This window comes from Sesamum indicum, linkage group LG13 (assembly GCF_026168435.1).
Source record: "Sesamum indicum cultivar Baizhima isolate 11 linkage group LG13, ASM2616843v1, whole genome shotgun sequence".
Classification (NCBI taxonomy): Eukaryota; Viridiplantae; Streptophyta; class Magnoliopsida; order Lamiales; family Pedaliaceae; genus Sesamum; species Sesamum indicum.
Genome location: NC_142669.1, coordinates 8,460,727 through 8,479,039, shown reverse-complemented (window position 1 = coordinate 8,479,039; position 18,313 = coordinate 8,460,727). Strand labels below are relative to the sequence as shown.

General features: G+C 33.3%; 2 protein-coding genes across 2 annotated transcripts; both read right to left on the bottom strand.

Annotated features, from left to right (window-relative positions):
* Positions 1–606: 606 nt before the first annotated feature.
* On the bottom strand, positions 607–2,795 carry LOC148784474 (small ribosomal subunit protein eS8). Its single transcript, XM_088877064.1, has 5 exons — positions 2,641–2,795; positions 2,458–2,530; positions 1,627–1,954; positions 1,365–1,537; positions 607–943 (listed from the first exon to the last, which is right to left on the bottom strand). Exons 1-5 carry the CDS (start codon positions 2,642–2,644, stop codon positions 862–864), a joined length of 660 nt encoding a protein of 219 aa, XP_088733190.1. The 5' UTR covers positions 2,645–2,795; the 3' UTR covers positions 607–861.
* Positions 2,796–4,119: 1,324 nt separating this feature from the next.
* Positions 4,120–6,284, bottom strand: LOC148784473 (small ribosomal subunit protein eS8-like). The gene is made up of 5 exons (XM_088876850.1): positions 6,281–6,284; positions 6,096–6,168; positions 5,276–5,603; positions 4,683–4,855; positions 4,120–4,201 (listed from the first exon to the last, which is right to left on the bottom strand). Exons 1-5 carry the CDS (start codon positions 6,282–6,284, stop codon positions 4,120–4,122), a joined length of 660 nt encoding a protein of 219 aa, XP_088732976.1.
* Positions 6,285–18,313: the final 12,029 nt, after the last annotated feature.

The following is an 18,313-nucleotide window of genomic DNA, read 5'->3' as shown; positions in this document are numbered from 1 at the left end:
GCTCCATGCTCTCGATTGAAAGTGATTGATAAAAGTTTACTTGAGCTTTGATTCGTTGAATTTAACATATCAACTTAAATAAAATTTTCCGTTCAACAAGTTTTAAACTTTGATCAAATTTGAATCAATTAATGAGAAAGTAATAGAACATCATCAATAAGTTAATGAAAAGTAATAAAACACCAACAATAAAGACACTCGATGCATGTGCAGAAATTAAATATTAAAATTGTGTTTTATGGAGATTTTCATTGATAACTAAAAATAAATAAGACACCAAAAATACCACTCTATCTTAATAACAAAGTATAAATAGAGCTTAAATATGAAACTACTCAAACTCCACCTATGTTCAATTCAATAAAAGCTTGTTCAGGCTCTACTCGTTCAATAACCAAATCCACGCTGAACATATTTTTCAAAGTTAATAATTTAAACGAACTTGAATAATAACACGTTCAATTCCAACTTAATTTTCTAACATCCTTGTTTCTTTTGATGTTGCTAAAAATGAATTCACAATTTATGGAATCACAAGAGTTGATTGTCAAATTAATGTCATCGAATTACCAAAATCCAATAACATAAATTTGCATGAGAAAGCACTTATGGGGCAAAAACTAACGGACATTCAAGAAAATAATTACAACTAATTCCACAGTGAAAAGATCAAAGCAATCAATCAGCTAAAGATCACAAAACTAACAATGAGCGTCCTCGAGATATGACCTCAGTGACAAGTGAAATAATGTTCAATGTAACTCTGGAAAGCTCAACCAAACTACCCCCTCCTTCCAATGACAACAACAAAGTCGAAGAGTAACATTCTAGATTGGAGAATTTTCATGAGCTCGAACCAAATTAAGCTCCGCTTGCACCCTTTCCTTTCTTTCTCTGAAGTTTCTTCATGTAAAACTCCAACTCCTTGCCTTCCAAAATGTAACTGTAACCATAAACGATTTATGCACGTCAGAGACAGCATATTACAGACAAAAGGCAATATTAGCACTAGTTGAGAGCTGATTAAAGCTAGAAAAGAATAGGGGCATCGCAACTCATCATAAGAATAGCCATCAAACAAGATATAATACTTTGATACCCTAAACCATCCCCAAACCTGATCAGACAAAATATGTAAAAACAGTTTATCCTCAAAACAAGATCTTTCATGCTTTTAGCTGTAAACTTCCATCAGGTGGCACACCAGTATAACCTAATGTTATAAGCATGTTGATGGTTAGGGATGGCAGCATAACTTACTTAACATAACTATCAGCCTGATGCCATTTTACAGCCTAATCACAGTAGATCATGTGAATCCTTTTGTATTTTAGGTGAACAGATTTAACACAAAATATGCATACCCATCAGCACGCCCACACTGGCCTGGGCGTGAGGAGATAGCAGCTAGCAAACGGCCACTACTGAACTGTTCCTCAATATGTGGATCAATCTTGCGGTCTTGTTGACGCTTTTCTATCTTTCTCTGGACATGGTTACTCTTCTTTACCTCTTCAGTAGCAGCAGCCTCAGCCTCCTAGAATCCAGTCAAATGCAGTTAAAAGAAAATGTAAGCTGTGGACGAATATAACCAAAGAGCACTGCAAGAAGAAAAAGCATTATTACCTCTCCTTCCTTCTTGGCAGCAGTCTTCTTCTTGCGACCAATGTCAACTCCATAATGCTGAAGATACCACTGCTTGAATGGTGCAGCATCAACTTGAATAATAGCACTCTTTACCAAAGTCTGGGTCCTAACCAACTCATTATTAGATGCATTATAAACAACATCCAGAATACGAGTCTTTCGGGTCACAGCTTCACTCCCCCAAGAGTAGTTTCCTGTATCCAGCCTCAAGGCACGCCACTTGACATTACCACCACGAACTCTCACTCTGCGCACCGTCTTGTTGCTCGACAACTTTGTATTTGCGGGTTGTCTACCCAGCTCGTACCTAATAAATATAGCCAATAGAATCAACCAATCAAATACCAGCTGCAGAAGAATTGCTCTATTGGTATAGTAATACAATACAGAGTAAGTATATATGAAGTGCACTTAAATTCTAAATGCTCTCTGTATCAGCATCACAAGTACAAGAAATAAGTATCAGTTCAGGCTAAATGCAAGTTTTGGGCAGAGATAAAGACTAAAATAGGATCTTACAAACAAATGAAACCAATTCAGGACCATGTACTGAAAAATAATAAAGATCTATGTTTCCTTTTTCCAATCATGCAACCAGATATGGACCGAAAATACAACAAGATACAAATTTATAAGAAATCGTACTGAAGTATGCAGAAAACAGACGTGCTTAAAGTTACAAATCAGACTATCTAAACATTCAACAAAGAGATAAGAATTACACAACACAGTTAAATGCCCCAACAACAACTAAACGATATTAAGATAAGATTGAATTCAGCGAAAAAGGAAAAAGAATAAAAAAATTACTTTCTCTTCTTCCTCCAAGCCTTCTTCTTTCCTCCAGTAGCACGCCTCTTGTGCATGGAATCCCGAGAAATACCTATGCACAAACACCATTTCCGTCAGTCTTTCTCCAAAATAATCACCTACATGATTCAGCGAAATTGAGGTATTGACAACAAACTAAAAGTATGGCAACTGATGCTTTACCCATGATTGCCGACGAAGATTCTAGGGCTCCGGTTAATCTCCGATGGAATGCAGAGACTGAGACCGCGGTAAAATTGCAGCCAGCAAGAGGAGGAAACCGTAAGCTGAAGCGGGATGGGGCTTTAACACACTTACGCTGAAAACCCTAGATGATACAATTACAATTACACCCTCTCGATTTCATCTTTTAACGACGTCGTGTGGTTTTTATAATGCTCCCCTTTGTAGAATGATGACATAAGGAACCCAAGAGGAGTTTAAATGACCATTTTACCCCCAGAGTCGCCTTCTAGTTCCTTTCTCATCCATTGATTGAGGGTAAATGACATTTTAGCCCTACGTTTTCTGAAATGGGGCAATTGGTATTTGGTACACCACCACCTATTTTGATTAAAGGTGCGTTAAAAAATTATAAATTAAAAATAAATAAAATTATAAATTATAATTTATTAGAAAATTTTGATCAGCTCACTATAAAAAATAAATGAAAATCTAACGAAAACTAATACATTGAACAAATTATTAGGCGATTGTTAAAATTTAAGATATTAATAATTTTTTTAAAAAATATATATGTATCTGTAATTATAACAAATTTGATGAGAGCTCATAACAATTTATCCTAAATACTAATAATAATAATAATAATAATACCCAACTTATTTTTACATCATTTATTGTTAAAAATTGAACATGAGGAAATATTTCAAAAGACTCCCCAAGTGCCCATTACACTCACATATAATTAAAAAATTACATTTAATACACTTAAAATTACTTCACATTTAATAAATAAATTGCTCCATTAAAATTCATCAAACTTGATAATACTAATAAAACAGTGAATAAAAATTCACATTTACCCTCAATTACATTATTTTTAATTAATTTTTATTACAAATTAAATAAATCTTTTCTATGACTAAATCAAATCACTCTTATAAAGATAATTTAATATAAAAATAATTATTTGACCTATAATAATTTAATTTAGAATAAATACAAATTTTAATTTAATTTTTTATTAATATAAACAAATTAAATAAAACTTTGACTAGCAGATTTTATTTAAAAACAAATTTAAAAAATATTAGATATAATTTTTCGAATCATAAAAGCTTTGCATATAATTACACCAAACCTGAAGAGAAAGTATAATTATCCCTAAAACTAATTATAAAGAATATCAAAACCTAATAATTTTAGTTTGCATCAAACAGAATCCAGGGGCAAAAGTTTCAGCGAGTACACGAAAGTAACTACAGCTAATCCATCAGCCAAAAGATCGAAGCAGTCGGTCAGCCAGGAAACACAATTAAGCATAATTGTCCATGAGACGGACATCACCTCAATGACAATTGAAATGTTCAATACAACTCTGGAAAGCTCAGCATAACTATTGTTCTGCTCATTGTAATGATAAATAAAAAGGACAAAGTAACTTTCTGGATTGCAAAATTTTGATGAGCTCGATGAAATTTAAGCGCCACCTGCACCTTTTCCTTTCTTCCTCTGTATCTTCTTCATGTAAAATTCCAACTCCTTGCCCTCCAAAATATAACTACAATCATAAACAATTTATACCACATTAGATCCAAGACATATTACAGACAATAGGTTATAGTAACGCTAGTATAGTGCTTATTATTATAACTATAATAGAACATGTAGCACCCTAATTGAAAATATGGGAATAAGCAATAGTTGGTTAGACAAAATGGTAAACCATCCTCACCAAAAAATATATGTAAAAGCAACAAGTCTCTTTCCAACTTTCACCAACAGACTAGTTTATAGTTAAGCAAATGTAGCCCATGAAGAAAGCCAAGCACTTCATCAGATAGCATACTAGTATAACTTTAAGTAGATACAAGCACAATGACTGTTAGAATTCAAGCAGTGTACTAGTGTAATTTTGTGTAGCTATCAGACAAATCCCATTTCAAGGATCAATGGTTGTTCATCATTTGAAAACTTTAGTATTTCGGGATCAAGAAATTAAACAAAAATAAAGGGGGAAAAGAAAAAGAAAAAACACATACCCATCAGCACGCCCACATTGTCCAGGGCGTGAGGAGATCGCAGCTAACAAACGGCCACCACCGAATTGCTCCTCAATATGTGCGTCAATTTTACGATCCTGTTGACGCTTTTCAAGTTTTCTTTGGACATGGTTGCTCTTCTTTGCCTCTTCAGCAGCAGCAGCCTCAGTCTCCTAAAGTGCAGGCAAAACAAAAAATAACTAGGCCACTAATTTCATATCTATTTAAAGATTTCCAGATGGTATGGGGCTAAAATGAAAACCTTAACAAAAGGGCCACAAGAAACTTGTCAACATCCTAAAATCACAGTCTTCCAAGACTTGCTTAATGTTCTATGTTTGTATTGAAGAGTTTTAGCGCCAAATATTGTTTCCTCCCCGCAAATAATAGAACTGTTGGCCTTTACTTAATGCATTTCTTTTTCTTTTTCCATTTCATTAGAGAAACCCAAAATCTATAACATGAGCATTAGCACAATCACCTTCATGAGACCTCTAATGCCTATATCACACAGAAGGTTTTATAGTATTTCTCACAAAACTAGTCTGCCAACTGCAGTTAAAAACACAAGGGAGAAGAAAGGGTAATATTACCTCTCCTTCCTTCTTGGCAGCAGTCTTCTTCTTGCGACCAATGTCAACTCCATAATGCTGAAGATACCACTGCTTGAATGGTGCAGCGTCCACTTGGATAATAGCACCTTTAACCAGTGTCTGCGTCCTAACCAACTCGTTGTTGGATGCATTATAAACAACATCCAAAATACGGGTCTTTCTGGTCACAACTTCACTTCCCCAAGAGAAGTTTCCTGTATCCAACCTCAAAGCACGCCACTTCACATTACCTCCACGAACTCTCACCCTGCGTACTGTCTTGTTACTCGACAACTTTGTGTTTGCGGGTTGTCTACCGAGCTCATACCTAATTATCACACAAAACATCTTAACAAATCAAATAGCTCCCTTGCCAGAGCTAGTGTACATTATAACAAGAACTGCCAAAGTCTGAATAAACAATGTACAAAAACTTAAATACATATGCTTATTTTGCTAATTCTGATTCAGAAGAACACGTACAAAAACATAAGTAAACAAATTAGCACAAACGGCTGAATAAAAGTTTTGGACAGAATCAATGAGTTAAACAGGATCTGATGAAAAAGATGAAATTAGTTCAGGACCACATACTAAAAAAGTAAGGTTGATGTTTTCTTTCAGAAAGTGAGCAAATGCAGACCAACAGGGGAGCAAAAAATACAATCTCTACACAAATTCCTAGCAGTAGTTTGCAGAAGCACCAACGCGCTCAAACTTACAAATCAGATATATGAACATTCAATAGATAAAAGATTCACACGAACTAAACAAAAAGCTAAGACATTAACCAATACACATCAACAACAGATAAAATTACTTTCTCTTCTTCCTCCAGGCCTTCTTCTTTCCTCCAGTGGCACGCCTCTTGTGCATGGAATCCCGAGAAATACCTGTGCATCAATACCATCTACGTTACTCTCTCTCTCTCCATAATCACCAAAAAGATTCAAATGACCAGAACGTTTCAGACAAAGGAAGCCGGAAATTAAACTGAAATCATACCCATGATTGCCGGCGGTGGATTCTAGGGCTACGATTAATTGCAAGGCAGCAACGGCGGTACTCCAGCAATGAAAGAAGACGAATGATGGGTTCGCTGAGGCTTTTAGATGCTCCGCTCAAAACCCTAGATCTCCCAAATTACCAATACACCCTCCAAATTTTAAACACGAACGACGCCGTTTTTATGACCACTGTACCCCGAAGGCTATTTTTGCATTTCTTTTATCAGGACTCTATTGATGCTAAGCCCAACTACAAAGCCCAATTATGAAGTAGTAACCAAATGGGTTTAGCTGTGACCCAAGAATTTGGGCCACTATTATGAGTATGGGCCGGCCAATTAAACTCCCATTTGTTCTTTTTTTTTTTTTTGTTACATTTTTTAAAATTTAATATAATTATAAATAATTTTTATTATTTAAAAAATCCATAAATATATAATTTTTGAAGAATTTGATGAAAATATCAACTTTATTTTAATTAATTTTCAAACACCCCTGTTTGTGATCCATAATTACAGTAAAACCTCTATAAATTAATAAACTATCTAAAGTAATAAAATCTTCCGGTCCTAACTTGGGCCTTTGTAAAAAATCATCAAATTCGATAAGATAATAAGATAATATTTTTTTGAAAAATTCTTTTATAAATATTAGGTCCCATTAAAACTCTAAATTAATAATTCATAAATATTATAATTATAAATATTATGGTAATTTGCTAAAATATGAAGTTTGTAATACTTTATGCATTTGATCATTTATAACAAGAACTGCCAAAGTCTGAATAAACAATGTACAAAAACTTAAATACATATGCTTATTTTGCTAATTCTGATTCAGAAGAACACGTACAAAAACATAAGTAAACAAATTAGCACAAACGGCTGAATAAAAGTTTTGGACAGAATCAATGAGTTAAACAGGATCTGATGAAAAAGATGAAATTAGTTCAGGACCACATACTAAAAAAGTAAGGTTGATGTTTTCTTTCAGAAAGTGAGCAAATGCAGACCAACAGGGGAGCAAAAAATACAATCTCTACACAAATTCCTAGCAGTAGTTTGCAGAAGCACCAACGCGCTCAAACTTACAAATCAGATATATGAACATTCAATAGATAAAAGATTCACACGAACTAAACAAAAAGCTAAGACATTAACCAATACACATCAACAACAGATAAAATTACTTTCTCTTCTTCCTCCAGGCCTTCTTCTTTCCTCCAGTGGCACGCCTCTTGTGCATGGAATCCCGAGAAATACCTGTGCATCAATACCATCTACGTTACTCTCTCTCTCTCCATAATCACCAAAAAGATTCAAATGACCAGAACGTTTCAGACAAAGGAAGCCGGAAATTAAACTGAAATCATACCCATGATTGCCGGCGGTGGATTCTAGGGCTACGATTAATTGCAAGGCAGCAACGGCGGTACTCCAGCAATGAAAGAAGACGAATGATGGGTTCGCTGAGGCTTTTAGATGCTCCGCTCAAAACCCTAGATCTCCCAAATTACCAATACACCCTCCAGATTTTAAACACGAACGACGCCGTTTTTATGACCACTGTACCCCGAAGGCTATTTTTGCATTTCTTTTATCAGGACTCTATTGATGCTAAGCCCAACTACAAAGCCCAATTATGAAGTAGTAACCAAATGGGTTTAGCTGTGACCCAAGAATTTGGGCCACTATTATGAGTATGGGCCGGCCAATTAAACTCCCATTTGTTCTTTTTTTTTTTTTTTGTTACATTTTTTAAAATTTAATATAATTATAAATAATTTTTATTATTTAAAAAATCCATAAATATATAATTTTTGAAGAATTTGATGAAAATATCAACTTTATTTTAATTAATTTTCAAACACCCCTGTTTGTGATCCATAATTACAGTAAAACCTCTATAAATTAATAAACTATCTAAAGTAATAAAATCTTCCGGTCCTAACTTGGGCCTTTGTAAAAAATCATCAAATTCGATAAGATAATAAGATAATATTTTTTTGAAAAATTCTTTTATAAATATTAGGTCCCATTAAAACTCTAAATTAATAATTCATAAATATTATAATTATAAATATTATGGTAATTTGCTAAAATATGAAGTTTGTAATACTTTATGCATTTGATCATTTATAACAAGAACTGCCAAAGTCTGAATAAACAATGTACAAAAACTTAAATACATATGCTTATTTTGCTAATTCTGATTCAGAAGAACACGTACAAAAACATAAGTAAACAAATTAGCACAAACGGCTGAATAAAAGTTTTGGACAGAATCAATGAGTTAAACAGGATCTGATGAAAAAGATGAAATTAGTTCAGGACCACATACTAAAAAAGTAAGGTTGATGTTTTCTTTCAGAAAGTGAGCAAATGCAGACCAACAGGGGAGCAAAAAATACAATCTCTACACAAATTCCTAGCAGTAGTTTGCAGAAGCACCAACGCGCTCAAACTTACAAATCAGATATATGAACATTCAATAGATAAAAGATTCACACGAACTAAACAAAAAGCTAAGACATTAACCAATACACATCAACAACAGATAAAATTACTTTCTCTTCTTCCTCCAGGCCTTCTTCTTTCCTCCAGTGGCACGCCTCTTGTGCATGGAATCCCGAGAAATACCTGTGCATCAATACCATCTACGTTACTCTCTCTCTCTCCATAATCACCAAAAAGATTCAAATGACCAGAACGTTTCAGACAAAGGAAGCCGGAAATTAAACTGAAATCATACCCATGATTGCCGGCGGTGGATTCTAGGGCTACGATTAATTGCAAGGCAGCAACGGCGGTACTCCAGCAATGAAAGAAGACGAATGATGGGTTCGCTGAGGCTTTTAGATGCTCCGCTCAAAACCCTAGATCTCCCAAATTACCAATACACCCTCCAGATTTTAAACACGAACGACGCCGTTTTTATGACCACTGTACCCCGAAGGCTATTTTTGCATTTCTTTTATCAGGACTCTATTGATGCTAAGCCCAACTACAAAGCCCAATTATGAAGTAGTAACCAAATGGGTTTAGCTGTGACCCAAGAATTTGGGCCACTATTATGAGTATGGGCCGGCCAATTAAACTCCCATTTGTTCTTTTTTTTTTTTTTGTTACATTTTTTAAAATTTAATATAATTATAAATAATTTTTATTATTTAAAAAATCCATAAATATATAATTTTTGAAGAATTTGATGAAAATATCAACTTTATTTTAATTAATTTTCAAACACCCCTGTTTGTGATCCATAATTACAGTAAAACCTCTATAAATTAATAAACTATCTAAAGTAATAAAATCTTCCGGTCCTAACTTGGGCCTTTGTAAAAAATCATCAAATTCGATAAGATAATAAGATAATATTTTTTTGAAAAATTCTTTTATAAATATTAGGTCCCATTAAAACTCTAAATTAATAATTCATAAATATTATAATTATAAATATTATGGTAATTTGCTAAAATATGAAGTTTGTAATACTTTATGCATTTGATCATTTATAACAAGAACTGCCAAAGTCTGAATAAACAATGTACAAAAACTTAAATACATATGCTTATTTTGCTAATTCTGATTCAGAAGAACACGTACAAAAACATAAGTAAACAAATTAGCACAAACGGCTGAATAAAAGTTTTGGACAGAATCAATGAGTTAAACAGGATCTGATGAAAAAGATGAAATTAGTTCAGGACCACATACTAAAAAAGTAAGGTTGATGTTTTCTTTCAGAAAGTGAGCAAATGCAGACCAACAGGGGAGCAAAAAATACAATCTCTACACAAATTCCTAGCAGTAGTTTGCAGAAGCACCAACGCGCTCAAACTTACAAATCAGATATATGAACATTCAATAGATAAAAGATTCACACGAACTAAACAAAAAGCTAAGACATTAACCAATACACATCAACAACAGATAAAATTACTTTCTCTTCTTCCTCCAGGCCTTCTTCTTTCCTCCAGTGGCACGCCTCTTGTGCATGGAATCCCGAGAAATACCTGTGCATCAATACCATCTACGTTACTCTCTCTCTCTCCATAATCACCAAAAAGATTCAAATGACCAGAACGTTTCAGACAAAGGAAGCCGGAAATTAAACTGAAATCATACCCATGATTGCCGGCGGTGGATTCTAGGGCTACGATTAATTGCAAGGCAGCAACGGCGGTACTCCAGCAATGAAAGAAGACGAATGATGGGTTCGCTGAGGCTTTTAGATGCTCCGCTCAAAACCCTAGATCTCCCAAATTACCAATACACCCTCCAAATTTTAAACACGAACGACGCCGTTTTTATGACCACTGTACCCCGAAGGCTATTTTTGCATTTCTTTTATCAGGACTCTATTGATGCTAAGCCCAACTACAAAGCCCAATTATGAAGTAGTAACCAAATGGGTTTAGCTGTGACCCAAGAATTTGGGCCACTATTATGAGTATGGGCCGGCCAATTAAACTCCCATTTGTTCTTTTTTTTTTTTTTTGTTACATTTTTTAAAATTTAATATAATTATAAATAATTTTTATTATTTAAAAAATCCATAAATATATAATTTTTGAAGAATTTGATGAAAATATCAACTTTATTTTAATTAATTTTCAAACACCCCTGTTTGTGATCCATAATTACAGTAAAACCTCTATAAATTAATAAACTATCTAAAGTAATAAAATCTTCCGGTCCTAACTTGGGCCTTTGTAAAAAATCATCAAATTCGATAAGATAATAAGATAATATTTTTTTGAAAAATTCTTTTATAAATATTAGGTCCCATTAAAACTCTAAATTAATAATTCATAAATATTATAATTATAAATATTATGGTAATTTGCTAAAATATGAAGTTTGTAATACTTTATGCATTTGATCATTTATAACAAGAACTGCCAAAGTCTGAATAAACAATGTACAAAAACTTAAATACATATGCTTATTTTGCTAATTCTGATTCAGAAGAACACGTACAAAAACATAAGTAAACAAATTAGCACAAACGGCTGAATAAAAGTTTTGGACAGAATCAATGAGTTAAACAGGATCTGATGAAAAAGATGAAATTAGTTCAGGACCACATACTAAAAAAGTAAGGTTGATGTTTTCTTTCAGAAAGTGAGCAAATGCAGACCAACAGGGGAGCAAAAAATACAATCTCTACACAAATTCCTAGCAGTAGTTTGCAGAAGCACCAACGCGCTCAAACTTACAAATCAGATATATGAACATTCAATAGATAAAAGATTCACACGAACTAAACAAAAAGCTAAGACATTAACCAATACACATCAACAACAGATAAAATTACTTTCTCTTCTTCCTCCAGGCCTTCTTCTTTCCTCCAGTGGCACGCCTCTTGTGCATGGAATCCCGAGAAATACCTGTGCATCAATACCATCTACGTTACTCTCTCTCTCTCCATAATCACCAAAAAGATTCAAATGACCAGAACGTTTCAGACAAAGGAAGCCGGAAATTAAACTGAAATCATACCCATGATTGCCGGCGGTGGATTCTAGGGCTACGATTAATTGCAAGGCAGCAACGGCGGTACTCCAGCAATGAAAGAAGACGAATGATGGGTTCGCTGAGGCTTTTAGATGCTCCGCTCAAAACCCTAGATCTCCCAAATTACCAATACACCCTCCAGATTTTAAACACGAACGACGCCGTTTTTATGACCACTGTACCCCGAAGGCTATTTTTGCATTTCTTTTATCAGGACTCTATTGATGCTAAGCCCAACTACAAAGCCCAATTATGAAGTAGTAACCAAATGGGTTTAGCTGTGACCCAAGAATTTGGGCCACTATTATGAGTATGGGCCGGCCAATTAAACTCCCATTTGTTCTTTTTTTTTTTTTTGTTACATTTTTTAAAATTTAATATAATTATAAATAATTTTTATTATTTAAAAAATCCATAAATATATAATTTTTGAAGAATTTGATGAAAATATCAACTTTATTTTAATTAATTTTCAAACACCCCTGTTTGTGATCCATAATTACAGTAAAACCTCTATAAATTAATAAACTATCTAAAGTAATAAAATCTTCCGGTCCTAACTTGGGCCTTTGTAAAAAATCATCAAATTCGATAAGATAATAAGATAATATTTTTTTGAAAAATTCTTTTATAAATATTAGGTCCCATTAAAACTCTAAATTAATAATTCATAAATATTATAATTATAAATATTATGGTAATTTGCTAAAATATGAAGTTTGTAATACTTTATGCATTTGATCATTTATAACAAGAACTGCCAAAGTCTGAATAAACAATGTACAAAAACTTAAATACATATGCTTATTTTGCTAATTCTGATTCAGAAGAACACGTACAAAAACATAAGTAAACAAATTAGCACAAACGGCTGAATAAAAGTTTTGGACAGAATCAATGAGTTAAACAGGATCTGATGAAAAAGATGAAATTAGTTCAGGACCACATACTAAAAAAGTAAGGTTGATGTTTTCTTTCAGAAAGTGAGCAAATGCAGACCAACAGGGGAGCAAAAAATACAATCTCTACACAAATTCCTAGCAGTAGTTTGCAGAAGCACCAACGCGCTCAAACTTACAAATCAGATATATGAACATTCAATAGATAAAAGATTCACACGAACTAAACAAAAAGCTAAGACATTAACCAATACACATCAACAACAGATAAAATTACTTTCTCTTCTTCCTCCAGGCCTTCTTCTTTCCTCCAGTGGCACGCCTCTTGTGCATGGAATCCCGAGAAATACCTGTGCATCAATACCATCTACGTTACTCTCTCTCTCTCCATAATCACCAAAAAGATTCAAATGACCAGAACGTTTCAGACAAAGGAAGCCGGAAATTAAACTGAAATCATACCCATGATTGCCGGCGGTGGATTCTAGGGCTACGATTAATTGCAAGGCAGCAACGGCGGTACTCCAGCAATGAAAGAAGACGAATGATGGGTTCGCTGAGGCTTTTAGATGCTCCGCTCAAAACCCTAGATCTCCCAAATTACCAATACACCCTCCAGATTTTAAACACGAACGACGCCGTTTTTATGACCACTGTACCCCGAAGGCTATTTTTGCATTTCTTTTATCAGGACTCTATTGATGCTAAGCCCAACTACAAAGCCCAATTATGAAGTAGTAACCAAATGGGTTTAGCTGTGACCCAAGAATTTGGGCCACTATTATGAGTATGGGCCGGCCAATTAAACTCCCATTTGTTCTTTTTTTTTTTTTTGTTACATTTTTTAAAATTTAATATAATTATAAATAATTTTTATTATTTAAAAAATCCATAAATATATAATTTTTGAAGAATTTGATGAAAATATCAACTTTATTTTAATTAATTTTCAAACACCCCTGTTTGTGATCCATAATTACAGTAAAACCTCTATAAATTAATAAACTATCTAAAGTAATAAAATCTTCCGGTCCTAACTTGGGCCTTTGTAAAAAATCATCAAATTCGATAAGATAATAAGATAATATTTTTTTGAAAAATTCTTTTATAAATATTAGGTCCCATTAAAACTCTAAATTAATAATTCATAAATATTATAATTATAAATATTATGGTAATTTGCTAAAATATGAAGTTTGTAATACTTTATGCATTTGATCATTTATAACAAGAACTGCCAAAGTCTGAATAAACAATGTACAAAAACTTAAATACATATGCTTATTTTGCTAATTCTGATTCAGAAGAACACGTACAAAAACATAAGTAAACAAATTAGCACAAACGGCTGAATAAAAGTTTTGGACAGAATCAATGAGTTAAACAGGATCTGATGAAAAAGATGAAATTAGTTCAGGACCACATACTAAAAAAGTAAGGTTGATGTTTTCTTTCAGAAAGTGAGCAAATGCAGACCAACAGGGGAGCAAAAAATACAATCTCTACACAAATTCCTAGCAGTAGTTTGCAGAAGCACCAACGCGCTCAAACTTACAAATCAGATATATGAACATTCAATAGATAAAAGATTCACACGAACTAAACAAAAAGCTAAGACATTAACCAATACACATCAACAACAGATAAAATTACTTTCTCTTCTTCCTCCAGGCCTTCTTCTTTCCTCCAGTGGCACGCCTCTTGTGCATGGAATCCCGAGAAATACCTGTGCATCAATACCATCTACGTTACTCTCTCTCTCTCCATAATCACCAAAAAGATTCAAATGACCAGAACGTTTCAGACAAAGGAAGCCGGAAATTAAACTGAAATCATACCCATGATTGCCGGCGGTGGATTCTAGGGCTACGATTAATTGCAAGGCAGCAACGGCGGTACTCCAGCAATGAAAGAAGACGAATGATGGGTTCGCTGAGGCTTTTAGATGCTCCGCTCAAAACCCTAGATCTCCCAAATTACCAATACACCCTCCAGATTTTAAACACGAACGACGCCGTTTTTATGACCACTGTACCCCGAAGGCTATTTTTGCATTTCTTTTATCAGGACTCTATTGATGCTAAGCCCAACTACAAAGCCCAATTATGAAGTAGTAACCAAATGGGTTTAGCTGTGACCCAAGAATTTGGGCCACTATTATGAGTATGGGCCGGCCAATTAAACTCCCATTTGTTCTTTTTTTTTTTTTTTGTTACATTTTTTAAAATTTAATATAATTATAAATAATTTTTATTATTTAAAAAATCCATAAATATATAATTTTTGAAGAATTTGATGAAAATATCAACTTTATTTTAATTAATTTTCAAACACCCCTGTTTGTGATCCATAATTACAGTAAAACCTCTATAAATTAATAAACTATCTAAAGTAATAAAATCTTCCGGTCCTAACTTGGGCCTTTGTAAAAAATCATCAAATTCGATAAGATAATAAGATAATATTTTTTTGAAAAATTCTTTTATAAATATTAGGTCCCATTAAAACTCTAAATTAATAATTCATAAATATTATAATTATAAATATTATGGTAATTTGCTAAAATATGAAGTTTGTAATACTTTATGCATTTGATCATTTATAACAAGAACTGCCAAAGTCTGAATAAACAATGTACAAAAACTTAAATACATATGCTTATTTTGCTAATTCTGATTCAGAAGAACACGTACAAAAACATAAGTAAACAAATTAGCACAAACGGCTGAATAAAAGTTTTGGACAGAATCAATGAGTTAAACAGGATCTGATGAAAAAGATGAAATTAGTTCAGGACCACATACTAAAAAAGTAAGGTTGATGTTTTCTTTCAGAAAGTGAGCAAATGCAGACCAACAGGGGAGCAAAAAATACAATCTCTACACAAATTCCTAGCAGTAGTTTGCAGAAGCACCAACGCGCTCAAACTTACAAATCAGATATATGAACATTCAATAGATAAAAGATTCACACGAACTAAACAAAAAGCTAAGACATTAACCAATACACATCAACAACAGATAAAATTACTTTCTCTTCTTCCTCCAGGCCTTCTTCTTTCCTCCAGTGGCACGCCTCTTGTGCATGGAATCCCGAGAAATACCTGTGCATCAATACCATCTACGTTACTCTCTCTCTCTCCATAATCACCAAAAAGATTCAAATGACCAGAACGTTTCAGACAAAGGAAGCCGGAAATTAAACTGAAATCATACCCATGATTGCCGGCGGTGGATTCTAGGGCTACGATTAATTGCAAGGCAGCAACGGCGGTACTCCAGCAATGAAAGAAGACGAATGATGGGTTCGCTGAGGCTTTTAGATGCTCCGCTCAAAACCCTAGATCTCCCAAATTACCAATACACCCTCCAGATTTTAAACACGAACGACGCCGTTTTTATGACCACTGTACCCCGAAGGCTATTTTTGCATTTCTTTTATCAGGACTCTATTGATGCTAAGCCCAACTACAAAGCCCAATTATGAAGTAGTAACCAAATGGGTTTAGCTGTGACCCAAGAATTTGGGCCACTATTATGAGTATGGGCCGGCCAATTAAACTCCCATTTGTTCTTTTTTTTTTTTTTGTTACATTTTTTAAAATTTAATATAATTATAAATAATTTTTATTATTTAAAAAATCCATAAATATATAATTTTTGAAGAATTTGATGAAAATATCAACTTTATTTTAATTAATTTTCAAACACCCCTGTTTGTGATCCATAATTACAGTAAAACCTCTATAAATTAATAAACTATCTAAAGTAATAAAATCTTCCGGTCCTAACTTGGGCCTTTGTAAAAAATCATCAAATTCGATAAGATAATAAGATAATATTTTTTTGAAAAATTCTTTTATAAATATTAGGTCCCATTAAAACTCTAAATTAATAATTCATAAATATTATAATTATAAATATTATGGTAATTTGCTAAAATATGAAGTTTGTAATACTTTATGCATTTGATCATTTATAACAAGAACTGCCAAAGTCTGAATAAACAATGTACAAAAACTTAAATACATATGCTTATTTTGCTAATTCTGATTCAGAAGAACACGTACAAAAACATAAGTAAACAAATTAGCACAAACGGCTGAATAAAAGTTTTGGACAGAATCAATGAGTTAAACAGGATCTGATGAAAAAGATGAAATTAGTTCAGGACCACATACTAAAAAAGTAAGGTTGATGTTTTCTTTCAGAAAGTGAGCAAATGCAGACCAACAGGGGAGCAAAAAATACAATCTCTACACAAATTCCTAGCAGTAGTTTGCAGAAGCACCAACGCGCTCAAACTTACAAATCAGATATATGAACATTCAATAGATAAAAGATTCACACGAACTAAACAAAAAGCTAAGACATTAACCAATACACATCAACAACAGATAAAATTACTTTCTCTTCTTCCTCCAGGCCTTCTTCTTTCCTCCAGTGGCACGCCTCTTGTGCATGGAATCCCGAGAAATACCTGTGCATCAATACCATCTACGTTACTCTCTCTCTCTCCATAATCACCAAAAAGATTCAAATGACCAGAACGTTTCAGACAAAGGAAGCCGGAAATTAAACTGAAATCATACCCATGATTGCCGGCGGTGGATTCTAGGGCTACGATTAATTGCAAGGCAGCAACGGCGGTACTCCAGCAATGAAAGAAGACGAATGATGGGTTCGCTGAGGCTTTTAGATGCTCCGCTCAAAACCCTAGATCTCCCAAATTACCAATACACCCTCCAGATTTTAAACACGAACGACGCCGTTTTTATGACCACTGTACCCCGAAGGCTATTTTTGCATTTCTTTTATCAGGACTCTATTGATGCTAAGCCCAACTACAAAGCCCAATTATGAAGTAGTAACCAAATGGGTTTAGCTGTGACCCAAGAATTTGGGCCACTATTATGAGTATGGGCCGGCCAATTAAACTCCCATTTGTTCTTTTTTTTTTTTTTGTTACATTTTTTAAAATTTAATATAATTATAAATAATTTTTATTATTTAAAAAATCCATAAATATATAATTTTTGAAGAATTTGATGAAAATATCAACTTTATTTTAATTAATTTTCAAACACCCCTGTTTGTGATCCATAATTACAGTAAAACCTCTATAAATTAATAAACTATCTAAAGTAATAAAATCTTCCGGTCCTAACTTGGGCCTTTGTAAAAAATCATCAAATTCGATAAGATAATAAGATAATATTTTTTTGAAAAATTCTTTTATAAATATTAGGTCCCATTAAAACTCTAAATTAATAATTCATAAATATTATAATTATAAATATTATGGTAATTTGCTAAAATATGAACTTTGTAATACTTTATGCATTTGATCATTTATAACAAGAACTGCCAAAGTCTGAATAAACAATGTACAAAAACTTAAATACATATGCTTATTTTGCTAATTCTGATTCAGAAGAACACGTACAAAAACATAAGTAAACAAATTAGCACAAACGGCTGAATAAAAGTTTTGGACAGAATCAATGAGTTAAACAGGATCTGATGAAAAAGATGAAATTAGTTCAGGACCACATACTAAAAAAGTAAGGTTGATGTTTTCTTTCAGAAAGTGAGCAAATGCAGACCAACAGGG

Excerpts from the sequence above, each read along its gene's own strand:
- LOC148784474 (XM_088877064.1), bottom strand. Across the intron at positions 1,538-1,626 it reads CTGCCAAGAAGGAAGGAGAG|GAGGCTGAGGCTGCTGCTAC; the intron begins GTAATAATGCTT and ends ACTGGATTCTAG. Across the intron at positions 944-1,364 it reads CAGTGTGGGCGTGCTGATGG|TTACATTTTGGAAGGCAAGG; the intron begins GTATGCATATTT and ends TTATGGTTACAG.
- LOC148784473 (XM_088876850.1), bottom strand. Across the intron at positions 5,604-6,095 it reads GCCTGGAGGAAGAAGAGAAA|GTATGAGCTCGGTAGACAAC; the intron begins GTAATTTTATCT and ends TGTGATAATTAG. Across the intron at positions 4,202-4,682 it reads CAATGTGGGCGTGCTGATGG|TTATATTTTGGAGGGCAAGG; the intron begins GTATGTGTTTTT and ends TTATGATTGTAG.